We start from the raw sequence: 18,615 nt of genomic DNA, 5'->3' as shown, positions 1-18,615 counted from the left end.
TGGATTTCTTTGTAACCCTTTAACACTTTAGAAATGGATTTGTAATCTTTTGTTGGTACACTTCGCAAACCTGCGTGGCAAAGACCAGACTTTGATAGAAGACCCAGGTTTATATTCTTTCAATAGGGCAGGGTCAGCTAAACTCAAAACCCCATTGATCAACATACTGACTCCAATTACCCTCAAAATGAACTATCTCACATGATCCCAGAGGTTCACAGGCTTTTCCCCACAATTTAATGTTAAATAGATTTGCTAATAATTCTTCAATAGTATTTTTTTAGGAGCTGAGGTGGAAGACAAACTCTCAATTCTATTCGTCCATTTACATTCAAACCCTCACCTATGGTCATGAACTTTGGGGTAGTGAATAGATAGAGATGAGATTGCGGATACAGCGGCCGAATGAAGCTTCCTCCGCAGGCTGACCGGGCTCAGCCTTTGGAGCTGGAGTAGAAAGGTTGAAGGAGCCAGCGGAGGTTTTTTTGGAATCAGATTAGGATGTTCCTTGGCAAGAAGGATTCCAGGGCAGACCCAGAACCTGTGGAGGGACTACATGCCCATCTGGCCTGAACGCCTGGATCCCCAAAGAGAACTGGAATTACGTTGCTGGGGGGAGGGATGCCTGGAAAGCCTGCTAAACGACACGACCCGACCCGGAGAGGGAAGGAAAGGATGGATAGGATGTTTCTTAAATAATTGTTTAATGGGTCATTTTTAATCTGTTTTAGACTCGAATGAAGATCTGATCACATTTTAGGTACACTGCATATGGTTAGTGTCTACCAGCAGGGTGTCCAAAGTACGGCCTGGGTGCCAATCACGGCCCGTGGTTAGATTTTAGATTTCAGGGACCGGAGCAGAATCAACAGACTTATTAGAAGAGTGAGCTCTGTCCTGGACTGTCCTCTGGACTCCATAGGAGGTGAGAGGAGGATGTAGAGAGCTGACATCCATCATGGACAAACCTCTCACCTCCTACATGACCTGTTGATCAGCAGCTCCTTCAGCGCGACTGCTACACCCCCGGTGTAAGAAGGAAGGTTCGCAGGTCCTTCATCCGCTGCTGTGAGACTTTACAAAAACCTGATCCTGTGTTCATTGCAATTCTTTTCTTTATTTATTTCATTATACCTTGCAGTTATTATTTATATATGGTATACCCTTGAGATATATTATTTGTATCATGGTCACTTTCTTTGCAATATTTCTCACACTAGGTCACTTTACATTACAATACTCTTTTATATATCATGGCCACTTTTATCCTCAGTACTTTTTCGTGTTTATTGTGTAGGTTATAGATTTTCTGTCTGTTTATTGTGTTTTTTTTGTGCCTTTTACTCTTTTTTCTATCTGTAGGGTATGCTACACTTTCCTCTGCTGCTGTCACCCAGGGTTCCCACACCTTTTTCGGAACAATTCAAACATTTTCAAGCACTTCAAGCACCAGTTTTTCCATTTTTCCAGCACCTTTAAATTAGGTGCTACTAGTTTTGTTTGCCATGCATGGTCATGGAACGCAGCGGTCCATGTGGCCTAATAATTGGGTCTAATTCGCATTATTTCAATGGTGGTAGTTGATGTTTTGATTTTTAATAATTGTGAATTGTATTCTCAGCTTGTGAGCGGTGTATTTTAACACCATGCCGCATTACAGTGACAAATAGACATCAACAAAAATTCAAGAGTATTTTCCAACCTTGAAAACATGAATGATTCGCATTTTCAAGGATTCAACCCGTGGAACCTGTTACAAGTACATTTCCTGTGGTGGGATGATAAAGTATATCTAATCTAATAACTAGTATATAATAATAATAACTAGTTAATATAACACTAATCACAGTGTGTGTGGAGCCTTTGGTTTCAATGCACTGCTACTCAAACATCAGTGGTGGTCACCCAGGTCTCTGGGGTCTGGTTTGTTTTGGTTACAAGCTACAGGAAGGCCTGGTCGAGCTTATGTGAATTAGAGTCAAAGCTAATGACAGTTAGTCATAATGAAACAGTCTCAGCTGGCAAACTCAGTTATTAAGCTGTGAACTAGTTAGAAAGCAGCAGCCGCAGCAGCTGTTGTTGTTGTTGCCCGGTGCTCACCAGGAAACAGCACGTCAGGCTGCCGTTAGCTCCCCATGCTAACGCCGCCTAGCCTCGCTGACACTAACCGACAGGTGGCTGCGTCTCACCTCAGAAAGCCCACGTACTCTTCACCCCCACCCGCTCTAGCCGCGGACACCCAGTCCTGTGTCTTTATCCCGGGTATATCGCCCTTCCCTCGATTTTGAAGCGATCTCCGTTGGGCTGCGTGGATACACCTGCGCCAGGCCCCGTCTCCATGTCCGTGAAACACCAGGCCGCCGAGACGAGCGCGGCCTGTGCGAGGAGCCACAGCAGCGGAGCTCTGTCCGTGTTCACGCGACTGTCTGTCTGTGTTTGGTTCATAAGTTAAATGAAGTCTGAGCGCTCAGGAGGAGGAAAGGTCTGAGAGGACTGCTGAGGAGCTGAAGGGTCGGCACCATCCAGCTGGCTCTGCGGAAAATGACGTCACCAGAAAACTTATGTACCAACCGACAATGACAATGACAGTCCACTGAAGACTTAAAGCGGAAGGTAACATTATAAACACATTTAGGAAATTATAGAAATATATACTGTGTAAAACAAAACATTTAATCAGGATTGAAGGAAAAAAAACATTATTACTTATTTTGAATCAGAATCAGAATCAGAAATACTTTAATAATCCCAGGGGGGGAATTATTTTTGTTACAATACACCACTTTAAGTTAAACAAGTAATCACCAATTACGAATAAAATATAAATATATATGTATATAAGTATAAAAAGGTATATACACGAACAAATCAACATTAAATAAAGTGCAACAAATGCAAATGTAATTGTCCGTGTTTGTGTCAGATTACAGAAGTACGGTGGCCCTGAAGTGCAAAACACAACAGCAAATTCAAAAACACAGTAGCAAATCATAAAACACAATAGCAAATGTAAAAACACAATAGCAAATTCAAAAACACAATAATAAATCAAAAAACACAATAACAAATCAAAAAACACAATAGCAAATTCAAAAACACAATAATAAATCAAAAAACACAATAACAAATCAAAAAACACAATAGCAAATCAAATAACACAACAATAGCAAATCAAAAAACACAACAGCAAATTCAAAACGGAAAAGGTAGGTACCCTCGGGCGACATGACTCGTCGCTGATTGGACTGGTGGTCCGTCCTTTGAACTGGAAGGACATGGTTTAGATGTTTTCAAAATATGAGCGCTGTTAACTTTCTGAATTTGCTGTTATGTTTTTTGATTTGCTGTTGTGTTTTGCACTTCAGGGCCACCGTACAGAAGGACACAAACACAAATACAAAGAAAAGAAACTATGTATTATTGTCCACCTCTATATTTTTATTAGGGATCACATCCATAAATGTATATTTCAAGATTCATCACCATCATTTAAGCTATTTCTGATTAAAGTCTCTTAAGTTAATTAACCAGTAACCTGTCACAACAGTTATAACTAGAACTTTATTTATATGTAAGATTACAAAGTCTGTCACATCTAATTTTATTTTTGCTTTTCTGTTTTCTCACTGCTGAAAGTACTGTTAGTCTCTATGCGATATCATACTTTAGAGTGCACGGTTATGAGCTGGGTTTGGTTACTTGTTTGTATGACTGTATATTTGATTCAATATATTAAATTTAAAGGGGACTTTTAGTATTTTTAGTTTGTCTTATCGGCTTTTAACTTAACTATAATGTGTACAATTGTTGTCCAGAGCTGGACAGAGGAAAATGTATATGCTACAATGCTGCAGACGCCCACTTGTGGGAGCAGTCAAGCAGCAATTTTGAAGCGACTGAAATGTGTCAGATGAGTTCAGAAAATGACAGGACTAACTTTGAAACACTCTGAGTGAGATAGATTAATCTCTATCTCTCTACTAGGAGTGCAGGGGTATGCTCAGGGTGGCCGCAGCGTGTCATCGAGCCACCCTTTAAGGACCGGCCAAAAAAAATCCTGGACTGAAAACTGTTTTAACCTCTAACTCCACAAATTTTTTCAGTGACTATTTTCCAACATATTTCATGTATTTGAAAAGAAATCCCAAAATTCCCATTACATGGACTTTCATGAGCCCACAGCGGGGGTATTCACTTGTCACAGCAACTCGTATACACAAGACAAGAAATTACTCATAAGAAATATACAGCCAAAACTCATGAAGCCATGCTGGTGTTAAAGAGTCCGACAGCTGTTGGAATAAAGGACCTGTGGTAGAAGCACCAGAGTTGCCTCTGTTGTCTTTTCTCTTATTTTGTCCCTTACTATTCTTGTCTTATTTTCTTTAATGACTCTGCTTTCCATTTACACTGTAACACATTGATTTATTGAGTATATATAAAAATTTTAAAAAAGATGACCCGAATAACTTGTTTGACCACTTTTGTTGAAGAGCAAGATCAGGACGCAATAGCAGTTATGTACATTAGTGCATTTGCTATGAGAATATTTGGCCTAATTCTGCCTGAGCCTCCCTGTGACAGATGTTTTTCTCTCACAACGAAACATCTCATTCTTACTGTAGCTTTTCTGTAGATACAAACAACAAACAATATGATTTTTATCAAATTTATTTAAAAGAAGATTAAAAGAAATCACTTGTTTTTACATTTTACATTATACAGTCAAACGTCATAGAGAGAGAGGCAAAATAAAAACAAGAGGAGCTCTAATAATTTAAGACTGTTGTAGATTCAAGTTCCTGATTCCGGTGGACCCAGGCGCAAAAACATGAAAACAGCGGAGCATTCATTACATCCACAAGTGCATTTGCATTGCATTCAATGGCAAATAGTGGTGTAGTGAGAGACAAAGAGCTTGGCACTTCATAGAGCGACGTTACACCCAGTCTCATGGAGGTCCACTAAATATGCCCCTTCACAAGACGGTCCACTTCAATGTGAAGCAGTCATTTGCTGTGTTTTTTTAATTGTTTTTATATTTTTTTTTGTAGAAAGGCTCTCCCAGCCCTCCTTAAAGAGTCTCCAGCTCTAAGCGAGGGAGTTGTCTGAATTGTCAAGTTCAGTCCCAGTAAGAGGTTCGAGTAGCAGAATGAACCAGTCCATTTTCTCTGGCATCCTTATCGGTCCAAAACACAGCCGTGATCCGGCAGTAGTGGTCACATCCTCAAGAGTGCTACATTGACAACTGTCAGGGCAGCTGTGCTAGATAAGCCTCGACGGCCTGCAACGTGAAGCAGAGATAACACATTAGTCGTCGTCACAGCCGGGGGAAACAATCGGCATACATTACAATAATCTTACATATTATCAACACGATAAATAAATAAGACTCAAACACACATTTCTGCTTTTAAATCTCCATGTTTTTCACATCATACTGGATTAGTTTGTAAAATACTGCCTATAAAAAGAGGATGCTGTCTGTATTTCTCTTTAAAACATCTCCTTAAAAGGTCTCTTTTATGGTTTTATGCTTTCACCACAAAGCAGCATGTGAATATGGAAACAAATAAACCACAACCCGAACACAGACTCGCAGCAACTCATGTTACAAATGCTCATGGTGGACCTGGAGGCTTTTTTTAGGATGGGAGTGGCTGGCTGTGTCCACCCAAAATCAACAAGAGAATGGAAAAACAGCAGAAGCAGCACCTGTGTGCATGTTTGTGACACAATGTTCACTTCAAAACATTTACAGGCAGATGTTGATTCAACTTGATTACAATTATTAATTAAGTTTAGTCCAGAAGAGGGGAAAAAAATGTATGCTTTAGTTAAAAGAAAATAGAAGTGGTTTTCATTTTATGGACTAAGTAACCAGACAAAACACTGAACATCTGAATAATGCACTGTTAAATGACATTTAAAAAGCATTTTCTGTAACCTTCACAGTCCTGACAAATCTTTTACAGCTACTGCATCATGGATCATCTATAATTTTGCATCCTTCTCACCTTTGCCAGTTCTCCCGTAGATCCAGGAACCAAACATAACCGGGCTCCTTCTTTCCACAGGTCCTTCAGGCGCTGCTTCATGACTTCAATATTTCTGCAATAAAAATACAAACGTTTCAATATGTGGCGAGTGCAGACTACTTACATAAACCTACATGAACATTAAATTCAAGGACTTTTTAGAGAGCCGCCTTTTCTCTCTAATTCATGAACCAACACAGCATAGTTTGAGGCACGGATCAAGAGTGATTACTGTTGCAACACTAAGAATTTTAACTAGCAGAATGTAGCTTATATATTTACTAATGTTAAAAAAAGAGCCATGTCTGTTTGTATTACAAGCACCAGTGGGAACCATGGAAACATTTTGCTGGAAATGACTCCTCCAAGTGGATGTGGGTCATATTACTAAACAGAAAATCAAAAACAACTCATGGAGGATGTTAAAAACAAAACAAACAAAAAAAACAAACACAGAAACATAGAAAACATATCCGGCCTGACCACATCCAGCGGTAAATGAAAGGAGGAACCATGAGCCATCAAGTCTGGGTTGTGTCATGGTTGGGTTATTAGGTTTTATTTAAGCATGCACTGCCCACCTGTCTTCTGAACGACTGTCCCGCAGTCTTTTCTCATTCTTAGAAAGTTCTGGCCACCATTTCCTGATGACGGATTGAACCCAGTGTAAGCCCACCATTATGTGTCTGTGAAAAACAAAACAACAGGTTTATCATATCACAATGTCACAGGTACACACCAGTCAAACATTTCAGGAGTCCATTAGTTATTTCTTTAGACTGGCTGAAGCTTCAACTAGACTACTTCTGTTTATTCCTCAGTGACACTCACTCTTCGTATTTGCTGGAGAGAATCACTTTCACTTGGGGCATGAGGTCAACGCAGCATCCAAGTGACAAACATGGTGCTTCGGTTTGAAGGCTGAAACAAGAAGAAACGCACGACAAAATAAAGATATTGAGCCGATTATCAGAAATGTGGACACAGAAAAAACTAACTTGTTGACTTTAGTCTCAGAGAGTCACAGACACAAAAAAACAAAAGAAAAAGAAAAGGCTATCTAGGACTTTTCCTCTCTAGGAATAGAAGTTTTACAACATCACGTTCAATTTGTCACGTTGTGCTGGTCATGTATATTTTATATGACCTATAGATACAGAAGATGATGCCACAAAACATAATTTAGATCACAATACCCAAAGATAAAACAATTAAAGAAGAATTAAAAGAAGAATAATTAGATTTGGCAATTGATAAAGCTACTCAAAAGTAAGAATTCAGTTTTTTCTGTTTCATATCGTTGTAAATCGACCAAAACAATAAGTTTGAAAACGTCACCTCGGGCTCTGAAAAACCATGCTCTGCAGTTTTTATTACTTTCCGACATTTTACAGACTGCTCAGATGACTTCGTCAACATTAACAATCATTAGTTGAAGCACCAGTGATGCTACAGGTGAGACTCACTCGTTTGTTAAGACAGGTAAGCAGTCAAGCAGCACCCCTGTGTCTTGAATTCTGGAAAAGCAAACAATGGTTCAAGATGAAGCATGTTATGTAACTGAGGAATGAAAATCCACCAATGTACAGTCTTGGCTGTCACTCTTTTACCTTATTAGATAGGCCACTAATTCACTGGCGTTTCTTCGCCATAGTGTTTGGGCTACTTTTAGTCGTAGATTCCTTCCGAAAAGGACGTGAGTCATCGCTTCGTGGTCCTTTGATAGCTGCGTGAGAAGGCAAACAATACACAAAGGGAATTCAGTCTGCAAGTCTCAGAGTTTTTAACCATAACAGAGCGACACTTTGAACTCTCACCTCAGTAAAGTCGCTGTACTTCGAGCTGGCCCCTGCCATCTTGGAGGCCTCTGCGGAGTTCACAGGGAGCCCGCAGTTGTCATTGTAGTGCATGCCCCGCACGTCATCGGAGCACGTCAGCTCATTTTCTTTGTTGGCCATGCCGCGGTCACAGACACGGCCTACATCTGATGTTGTGCGGTGCAGCTTCGAGCCCACCTCCACCACTGGACAACCCTTCCTCTTGAAAGACGACGATCGCTTCACTTTGCCCGGGCTGTGTATTTCGTAATGGACTTGAAATCTGCCAAGAAGATAAAAAAATCGACATGGAAAGCTTGTCTTAGTTGTTCGGGGGAAAGAAATAAAATTCAAATAGCCACAGACACACTGTGATAATGGTTATGGAAAGGTGCCTTTAAAAGATCCAGTGACTGAGAGAGGGGGGATGATCTGTGGGGACACAGACAGTGAGTGAGTGATCATAATTACGTGGATCAGAGACTCACCTTTCTTTATCTAAATCTTCCTTATTTATAATATCCACCTAAAACAAAAGGATAAGGGATGAAGCCACTACTGCAACCTGCTACTCAAAACTGTACTTCAGTCACCACGATTTGGACACAAAGTCATTTGAACTTGTGTGGGCTCCTTACCTGCTTCATGTTCTTTTCAGCAGAAAGGTGCAGGCGGGATCGCAGAAAGCCATTTGGGGATTTATTCAGGTTGACATGCAAACCTCTTCATGCCTTACCAGCTGCCATAATAAGGGAAACTGTTGGGACAAACAAATGTGTTGAGTGAGGTCAGGTTGACAAGTTGCACAGCCACCTTCTCATGGCTTTAACAGCTTAAAAAAGGTTACACAGCATGTGTCACGGTGTGTACAGTGAATTATGGAGAGATAAAGCCTAAAAAAAACAAACATTCAAACGGGATAAACACAAATAAAACGTTTACAGTTACAAAGGCGTTGGCTGCTGCTTTAGCTTTAGCTGGGTGAGCTGCAACAAGTCACAAACGTCGCCACACGTTGATTTAAAGTTAAAGTTTTAAAGTTTTACGTCTTGGTGCGTGTTTAAAAATTTAAAAAAAGGTGTTTTGAGGAGTTAGCTTCGGCTGTTAGCATGTAGCTCGGCTCGTTCAAAGTAGAGGGCCGCTAATGCTAAGCTAAGCTAAGCTAAGCTAAGCTACCTCAGCATATGGTTTGATAAACGAGGTTTACTGTCACCAGGCTACACGCGTTAAAGTTCAATACCCACCGATTCATTGTGTGCGGTGTCATGAAGTCCTCTCAGGGTGCGTAGGAAAAAAACAAACAAACGTGAAAAACTGGTTAAACTCCGATAGCGGCTCCTGTCCCTGTTCCTCCCTGTGTGCAGCTTTCGCTAACACAGTTTTTAACCATTCAAATGAATACACCGCCGGTGTGTGTGTTTGGGGATTGTGGGATCGATCTTTGGCTAAAGGAAAAAAGAGAGAGAGAAAAAGAGTTTGGAGAGTTTTAGCGACGACTGCTGGACAGACACGAGAGGAGGAAGGTTCAAGACTGCAAGGGAGACACAGCGCCATCCAGCGCCACGAAGACTGTACTGCAGGAGGACCTGCGACAGACAGACAGATAGATAGATAGATAGATAGATAGATAGATAGACAGACAGACAGACAGACAGACAGACAGACAGACAGACAGACAAATGGATGGATGGATGGATGGATGGATGGACAGACAGACAGGCAGACAGACAGATGGACAGACAGGCAGACAGATAGACAGACGGATGGATGGATGGATGGATGGATGGACAGACAGACAGATAGATAGATAGATAGATAGATAGATAGATAGATAGATAGATAGATAGATAGATAGACAGACAGAGAGACAGACAGACAGATAGATAGATAGATAGATAGATAGATAGATAGATAGATAGACAGAGAGACAGACAGACAGATGGACAGACGGATGGATGGATGATAGATGGATGGATGGATGGATGGATGGATGGATGGATGGATAGACAGATAGACAGACAGACAGACAGACAGACAGGCAGAGAGATAGACAGATAGATAGACTTGGTGTAGTTGGCACAGAATAAACATTAAGTAAAAAATATAAAAAATAAAGATAAAAAACAAGTATTGGATGGATGGATGGATGGATGGATGGATGGATAGACAGATAGACAGACAGACAGACAGACAGACAGGCAGAGAGATAGACAGATAGATAGACTTGGTGTAGTTGGCACAGAATAAACATTAAGTAAAAAATATAAAAAATAAAGATAAAAAACAAGTATTAAAATATAAACAATATAAATATATGCACAATATCTTCTAAAACAAAGGAGCTGTAGTGCAAGTTGATGTGCAAGTATATGACAGGTAATAGGAGAGTGAGAGTTATATAGATATATACATATACAACAGGATGAAGTGTTCCCAGATAAATAGAGACTGTGCGTTAATGTATGGGAAGAAACTGGTTTTGTGCAGTGAGGTTTTGATCCTGATGGACTGCAGCCTCCAAGATTTTAATATTATTCAGATTCCGTTTTGGCAGCAAATCAGCCTGAGCACTGTTTCTTAAAAATGATCTAATATTGTTTTGGAAATATCTAGTCAGATCTATTTGCAGCTTTCTGACTCCTGACAAGATGCACCTGCTCGGGCACACTCTCTTTCAAAATGGATTACTCAAAGACTTTTCCTCACGCCAATCCGCCCCATGTTGTTTGCCAAAACACGAGCGAGCGACTACACAGAGATACCAGAAGATTAGTCTTCTCAGTCACATGCTGTGTCTGGTGATCAATGGAAAGAAGACCAAAAAAAAATCCACAGTGTGGACTGGAAATGTCACATTAAAGCGGTGGATTAAAGTGTTAACAATCAGTGTGATTACATTCAAGATTACTTCTTTAAGGGGTAGTTTGACATTTGGGTTTTAAGCTGATTTTCTTAGACGATAAGATACCAATCTCACATAGCTGCCAGGTAAACGTGTTGCTTGAGTCAGCAGCCAGGCAGCTTAGCACAAAGACTTGGAGGGAACAGCTATCCTGGTTTTGTCCAAAGGTAAAACAAGTTCACTGATCAACACTTCAGATCCTGTTCGTGCATCCTGTACAAAAAAGTAGAAAAGTGTAGACTCTCTGTAGTTATTTAACTCTGCCGATAAAACGTTTTTTTTAGAACAGATGAAAATGTGTTAATTTCTCACTAGCTGTCTCCATATGTTTCTAGTCTTTATGCTAAGGTGAGCTGGATCCAGCTACATAATTACTGTACAGACTTGTGAGTGTCATCAATCTGCTCACATCATTCTCAGCAAGAAAGCATATTTCTCCACAAATGTTATACTATTGCTTCAAGTGTTGGACGCTTGAATACAGTCTCGCCTTATAGCCCTCCCTCAGACACAGCTCATCTTATCTTATGTATGAATAAAAAGGGATGTTGGTGGATGTTGCTGCACACCCTTGATAATGCACTTGAAGATGTCTTTTACAATATCTTTGATTCCAGAAGTTTATGGCTGCTCTGTTATGTTACGAAGGAGGAAAATTTCCTGGCACGTCTGAGGTCGACTGAAACTCCTAGCGGGCGATGTAAATGCCAAAAAATACAAAGCAACTCTGAGTGATTGGCTTCATCGCCTTTTGGTGAATCATTTCTATCCCGGTGGAGGTGGAATCTCCTCAGGATGATAGTGTCTCTACTGAGTGATCATTGAAAGGTTGGATGAAAATGAAAACAATGTGAATCATTCACCGTGGTTGGCGCTGTCACCACCTCTCTCAACTCAAATCAGCATCTTGGTGTGGCAATGGAAACCGTATGCTCCTCGATTACAAGGAAAACACTGAAAAATAGGATTAACTAATGAGTATATTGGTGTTAATGCATTTGTGGACCGCCAAGGCACAGAGACGAAACTCATTGTGGTTCAACACCATATTAAAAGACTTTGTTCCTTTATTTTGGCAGGTACCTGTGATTACCTTTGTTCAAAATCATGGCTGCCTCTTCCCCAGACAGCCACAGAAATTAAAATACCTGGCGGCTGTTTCTGTTCATCATGTCCAAGAATCAGAGTGCAGCTGCACGTACCAACCCAGTGAAAATAAACATAAGTAAGAGAAATTCAAATAGTCTCGCTGTTGGTGTACATGAACAACATCCAAACATAATTTTCCAGTCTTTCAATAGGAGGTTAATTCCATTTCGCCAAATCTTTGGTACATTTTGTCGTTGTGGCAGTCTGAAGAATTCATATCACATTTAAGCCAACGCCGAATGCTGTGGTTATTTGTAACAACAGTGCTTTGACAGGCATGTTACAAAATATTCAGACGGTTAACTGTTCGGCAATAAAGGTCAAACACAGATCAACAAGAAGAGAGTCTACAGCTCTGCTCGCGGCTCTCTGAGACAATAATGACAAGATGATGCTGAGCAGGTGTAACGGTAACCATGGACACCAGCTTAATTTATTGTGTTGCCATGCAAACTAATTATGATGGCAATGTCATATCATTAATCAATGGACTAATAATCTGCTTAATCACTGCGGATGATGACATGGACAGTGTAGCGGGCAGTGTAAGCAGCCTCTATGGACATAATGAGGCCAGACGGAGATGGACATTGATGCAGTAAGCTGAGGAGAGAAAAGGAAAGTGTGACTTTTCATTGTTGGTGAGAGCTTTGTGAAATAAAAGGCTGATGGACAGAATAGTCAACACTGAAACAGCAGAAGATGACATGACTTGACTTTTGGCCCGTTGTGTGCATCAAACTCCCAAAATACAACTTGACTGTGTCTTTTATTAAACCCTCGCTGCCGGTTAAACACCCACACCACCTCCACTTTGACATCCTGTAAAAGGTTTGAAGCCACATGCAGAAGCTGAAGGTTATGTCTGACTTTTCACATCAACACCAAATCACTTAACAAGTCACAATTACGATGCTTAATAATAAAAGTAAACAAACATCTTACATAAGCTGCAGTCTGCCGTTCAAGGTAATTAAACCCACATTTTTATAAATATTGTGCTTTATTGTCAATGCAAAGTATTTAACTCTAGCCCTGCCAACGCCGTAATCATACAGTCTCATGATGTCAAGTATCCCGTCTCCAGCATCCTTCCCACATGACATGAACACGTTGCATATGAAAGCCCCATCATTACACTAGATGTACAGGTGTTCGTGATATAGTGTCCACCCCTTGTATACTTCACAGTGGTGGTTCTGTAACATACAGCAGAAAGGCAGTCTCTTCAGCACATGTTAGTCATTATTTTGCTTTGAAACAAATCAGCATACAGATGTTTTAGCTTAGAAACTGAGACAGATTTAATTATCGTGACTGAGTAATGCGATTTTCTCAGTTTAACCAACAGCAAGTTAGAGCGGCATGCCGTCCGCATTGGAGAGAATAAAAATATTATGTAGAAGCACAAGGCAATAAAGGGTCAATTGATAGATCACAGGTAAATTCTAATGTGCACGTTCAAAACGTTAGTCATAGTTTATGGTCTGTTTGAAATGGATTATTTACGCCGTCTGTCAGAACTGGAGAATATAATCGAATAATGAAATATTTACTGCAGCCCGATCCATCTGTATTGTCAGGAGAGCAATTCTGATATGTTTTATGACAGATTATCTTATTAACTACAAAGTCTGTTCATTTACATACACATTCACATTGCACAGTGTGTTTGATGAGTTGAAACTGATTATCTACATATCAGCTCAAAGAAAGAATTAAAGGAGAAGCAGACTGTGTTTATTACAGCCCCCTGGGCCTTTTTGTTGACATATTTCTCTAAAACCGAGTTAGAGATAAACATGGACCGCTAAATCAGATTTTCTCAGACAAAAGCAACCACCCACAAAGTCCGTAAGAGTATTAGGAGACTTACAGTAGTGAGGAAGGTTTTATATGACAAGGTTTTCCTGCGGATAAAAACAGAGTACTTGTTAGAGTTTGGCAGGTGTTAAAAATGTAAGCTGGATGTGGGGCACCCTCGTAGCTCACCTGGTAGAATACGTCCTGTGGCCTTTTGCTGCATATTGTACACTCTCTCCCTTCAGATATCACTGTCCAATAGACCTAAAAGACCAAAAAATGATTTTTTTATATTCAAAAGCTAGCAGGTGGCACTTATTGCTTGACTTGACTGTGCCAGAAAACGCTTTGTTTGCAGTTAAACATGACAAATAGAGCTGTGTGATGTACGGACAGTTTTTACGAGCTAATGGATAAAAGGAAATCAGTCTTGCCAACTCTTGTTGAATCCTTATAAAAGTGTGAAAATGGAAACTTTTGGCAGTAATCAGACAAAAAAAAAGAGACAAAATCAGTGTTTGGTGCTTATTACCAAATGTTTACATGCCAACATGCTAAGTGAAATAAATTCTGCTACGGCACGGCATTGTGACTGTGTGCAGGTTAGCCTTTAGCTGAAAGCACCACGGTGCTTCAAGCACAACCTAACAGAGCTGCTGGCATGACTGTAGACTCATAGTATTGTTCATTTACTCAAGGTTATGTGATTTATTACTTCGTAATTACTCTATTAAGGTCCTTTATATGCAGCCAGATCTGTGATCTAAAGTCATAATGCACAAAGTGTGAAACAGTGGAAGTCATTAACAAGTTGAAGCACAGATTTCTTTCCCTTGGGTCCGACAACAAACAAGGAAACTAATCTGCTTCTTTCTTTTATCAAGAGTTGACTGGACGCACTACTGAACTTGCTAAAACCAATCAGCGTTAGTCCCTAATCTGTCTTTTCCTGTCCCCCATGTCCCTAAAAGCCCTCGGATCAAGGAGTGAAAACGCTCTGGCCTGTTACCCTTGAATTTACTTGTAGCGACTAGAGCTTAATGTGGGTAATTGTGTTGACGTTATGTAAGACTGTTTTCGGAGGTGCCTAACACACAGCACCTCTGTTCTCAGAACGACTCACTGCCACGATGAATGATTTGGGGTCCTTGTCCACAGACCGCAAACTAAATGAAATCAAAGGGATGGCAAAGATCTCAGGAAGGGAGAGGTGGCAGCAATTTAAGCATTCCTGTTATATGATCCAGGGAAAGACGCCCAGGATTTCTCAAACGAAGCAAGTGTTTTGACTCATTAGTCCTGGGGTGAAGTTCCCAAGGGAATCATCTAAGAACCCTTCCAACAAATATGACTGCATCTCAGCTGAGCCTCTGTGGAAGTCTATATTTACATCATCTGCCACAGATCCTTTGATCTACGATACCTCTTCTCATGGGGCAGCACAAGGTAGGGCCAGCAAGAGACATACTGATGTAATTTTACTGAAGTAATGATGTCTAACACACATCAGCTGTATGGCTGACTGTAGGAATGTTCCCATAGTCTGTCAAATAATCAAGGACTTCAGGGAATCACTCAATTAGATTTGTTTAGATTCTGATTTTATCTCATGCATTTCAAGCTGAAGCATTACTTCATTTTCTGTGCACAGTTTTGTTTCCTCACGGCAAAGAAAAAATATCTTTTGGAAGAAGAAGTTGGCGCACTCTAAAGGTCTCAAATCTGCATATAATTGGGGTTTGTCTTTGATTTAATTGTTTGGTGGACATAGATTGATTTGAACAAACAAACTTTATCTGACAGATTTATATGTTCTTTTCATCGTCGCACTCACCGGTGTACCAAAGGTTTCAACCAACCACACATCATCATAGAGAAACCAAACACATGCATCGAGTGTCAAAACATCCGCAGTAAGGTACAGGTCGTATGCTTATTTCATGCTGTACAAGTGACTCGTCATTCAGCCTGTCTGGATCTGTGTTCTGCCAAGTTTGTTTGCAATTTCAGGCCGAAGTGCTGATTTATTTGAGCTTCATTTGGATGAGTGGGAGATCCCTTTTGTTGTACTGAGTCAGGACATACTGATCTCCACGTAGGTGGCCCGTTACAGCAAACAGATGCTGAAGGTATGCATCTTCTGAGAGCTCATTCCAACACTAGATGGCAGTGTGTGTCTGTAGCTTCTGGACATCTGGCTGGGTGTCCAGACAAGAAGTTTGCTGCCAGCAGCTGAAGGATCCAGTCGTTTAGTCCTCCTTAGATTGTCTCACAAAGATTTTTACGATAGTCTCTATCCTTAAGGAGCAACAAAGATTATGCAAAGAAAGTCAGACAGTGCACAAACTCAAAAAGAAACGGCAGGGTGTGGTGGTGTGGTTTAGTCTGGGTCTTTACGGGGTTTAAATAAGCTTAGGTGCAAACATCTATCACACCTTGTTTTATGTTCTTTGATGGTCAAATTTTCAGAAGTGGGAAATGTATTATTTCCAGCACCGCTACTCAGGTTGAAAACACATGGGCACAGTAAAGTGTGATTACTATGTACAGAGAACATCATGCTATAAAGTGTTTTTAAAGGCAGTGTCTGCTCTGTTTTCAGTTTGCAGAGAGAATGAGAATGAGAATGGATAAGGGCACCTGTAGTGCTATTTATCCATCTAGATTGGTGGAAGTTGCTGATTTTGGAGATATCGGCCGCAGAGATGTCTGCCTGGAGTATAATGAAACTAAATTGCGGCTTGGTGGTCAAAGAGCCAAAAATACATTTGAAAAACTCTTTCCAGAAATCATTACCCGTTTCCTCAGACCTCAAATCCTTAGTTTCATGTAGAAAGTTTCTTTCTACTGAACTACGCCAACCATGTGACTGTGAATTAGTGTTTTTGATTCTGGGGTGAACTATCCTTTCAAATAGGGGTAACTCTTTTTGTTGAGAATACATAAAAACGCTTTAATTAATGAACATCAATAAGCATTTCATAGCTTAAGAACAAAATATTTTCCTCGGAAGTTGGTGGAGACCAAAACAGAGCTAAAACAGTTTCTATGATGCCAATACGCTTCATAACTGCTACTTGGAAGATCCATGTTTAAGGTTTAAGAACATGTTCCCAACTGGAAATAGAGATTTAAAATGTGTATCCAGAGTATCCTGACTTATAATTAAATGCAGCATTAATGCAGAACACACTGAACACATTCCTCTGATAGCTACATTTGGCACAGAATCGGGAAGAATCCATCAATCAGGCATGTGTGACATGAGGATGTCTTCCATTGTTATTTATAACTAGGTCAAAGGACGAAGGTCTCAGTATTTCAATTAGACCACATCACAACAGTCAAAAACACGACATCACATCAAAACACGACACGAGGACCTCCTGACAAGTAATAACTCAGAGCCTAACCAGCGTCAGACCGTCACTGGCATGCTGACTCTCACATAGCAACCGTGAATCTCAGCTGCCCCCTTCACATTTGACCTCTGACCCTGGGCTGTTATTCAACCCTCTTTTACTTACTCTTTTAAGTTCCATATTTTTAAGAGCCCCCTCTACTGTTCCACTATGTCTGCTTATTATTCCACGATAAAACATCTCATTTCAAGCGCTTGCCTGAGTGCTACCGGGGAGTATAACATTATCAAACAGTCCTACATTAGTCACGATAACCATTTGAATTCAGGAAGCGAAAGTCAAGCCCGGCCAGTAAAAATACACTTGTGTAACTTTGCGGCATGTGCAGCGATTAAATGATGATAAAGTGCTCTTACGCTGAAGGCTGCAAACCACATTTCTTAGCATGTATGGAACATATGTCTGCACTGAGGTTCTCTTTATATTTATATTTATTCAGCCAGAGATTTATAGATTGAATTTGTTAAATGTATGTCTTGGCTTGAAGTCTTTGGAAATGTTCTGTAGTTTTGTTGTTCATAGCACTGAGCATGAAATTGACAGGAAATAGATGCATCCACGTGCTGCACCTCTCAGATGTGATTGTTTGGAAAGGGCAGGTCTATTTGTATTGCACGTTGACCCTCCAGCTTGAACACTTGTTTTGAACAGTGCCATGAGCTGAGATTGTGGTTAGGTAAGGGTGCTATGGTGTGTTAAACAGGGCATATATTCACTTTGAAATACACAAGAAATCAAATTTATTAGAACATGGCTTTTATTTTCATTCATTACCGTTACAGCCATTACGTCTAATGGCAATAAACACAAGCTGTCAGTCGATCATACAGGTTTTAAACAAACTCCCAGCTTAGTTGAGCTTATCGGTACAGTTATTACACAAATTGTCCATTGTAAACATCCATCACAGTCTATGAGAGATTATTACCAACAATACGGGTGCATACACTCTGGATTTTACCTCTAAAACAAAGCTTTTCACAATTTCAGCAACTTTTGTGATCACATTGTTATTATAATTAATATAAATGATGGTCAAACAACAGGTCCTCCAATTAAATGACAATATATAGGTACCCATGCCACCTAGAAAGACAGATATTTCTGATCTGAGGGTGCTATGGGCGATGAGTTTCTTCCAAATCACAATAAATGGTTTGGTAGGTTTAGGCACAAACAACTTGGTTATTGTGGTTTGAGTTAAAATAACAACTCTGTTAAGGTTAGGGAACCTTCGATCGCAATAATAAACAGGTGGTTAACGAATGATCGTGGTCATGACACCGAGAAACCGGTTTCCCATGTTAAAGTCTGATCGTTTGCTGAATCATACACACATCCCGACCTCTTCTACATATTCCTTTGCTCCTGTCATAATTCATACAGTTCACTGCGGCTCTATCAAAGTCTGACTCATACCTGGAGGTGAGTTGCAGAAGCAGGCTTGTTCCAGAGGATGAACCATCCGCCTTAGTCTCCTATAA

The 18,615-nt window shown here is 40.3% G+C and overlaps 1 protein-coding gene, 1 long non-coding RNA gene and 1 pseudogene across 2 annotated transcripts; all 3 read right to left on the bottom strand.

Annotated features, from left to right (window-relative positions):
* LOC113746869 (ER membrane protein complex subunit 7-like) overlaps positions 1–2,445 on the bottom strand; it is an 8,911-nt pseudogene extending 6,466 nt beyond the window's left edge.
* Positions 2,446–5,057: 2,612 nt separating this feature from the next.
* katnbl1 (katanin p80 subunit B-like 1) lies at positions 5,058–9,364 on the bottom strand. Its single transcript, XM_010740620.3, has 10 exons — positions 9,100–9,364; positions 8,494–8,612; positions 8,344–8,381; positions 7,856–8,138; positions 7,649–7,764; positions 7,505–7,555; positions 6,870–6,959; positions 6,620–6,724; positions 6,018–6,111; positions 5,058–5,284 (listed from the first exon to the last, which is right to left on the bottom strand). Exons 2-10 carry the CDS (start codon positions 8,500–8,502, stop codon positions 5,252–5,254), a joined length of 819 nt encoding a protein of 272 aa, XP_010738922.2. The 5' UTR covers positions 8,503–8,612; positions 9,100–9,364; the 3' UTR covers positions 5,058–5,251.
* A 3,255-nt stretch (positions 9,365–12,619) lies between these two features.
* Positions 12,620–13,973, bottom strand: LOC113746841 (uncharacterized). Its single transcript, XR_003463168.1, has 3 exons — positions 13,899–13,973; positions 13,783–13,816; positions 12,620–12,728 (listed from the first exon to the last, which is right to left on the bottom strand). It is a non-coding gene; the product is annotated as an uncharacterized LOC113746841 (long non-coding RNA).
* Between the last annotated feature and the right edge of the window lie 4,642 nt (positions 13,974–18,615).

Source organism: Larimichthys crocea, chromosome XI (assembly GCF_000972845.2).
Source record: "Larimichthys crocea isolate SSNF chromosome XI, L_crocea_2.0, whole genome shotgun sequence".
NCBI lineage: Eukaryota > Metazoa > Chordata > Actinopteri > Sciaenidae > Larimichthys > Larimichthys crocea.
This window is presented reverse-complemented; position numbering and strand designations above follow the sequence as displayed.

Bases quoted from the DNA above. Each gene is read 5' to 3' on its own strand.
- katnbl1 (XM_010740620.3), bottom strand. The intron at 6,112-6,619 runs GTGGGCAGTGCA...TTTTTATTGCAG, and splicing joins GACAGTCGTTCAGAAGACAG to AAATATTGAAGTCATGAAGC. The intron at 5,285-6,017 runs GTGAGAAGGATG...TTCACGTTGCAG, and splicing joins CTACGGGAGAACTGGCAAAG to GCCGTCGAGGCTTATCTAGC.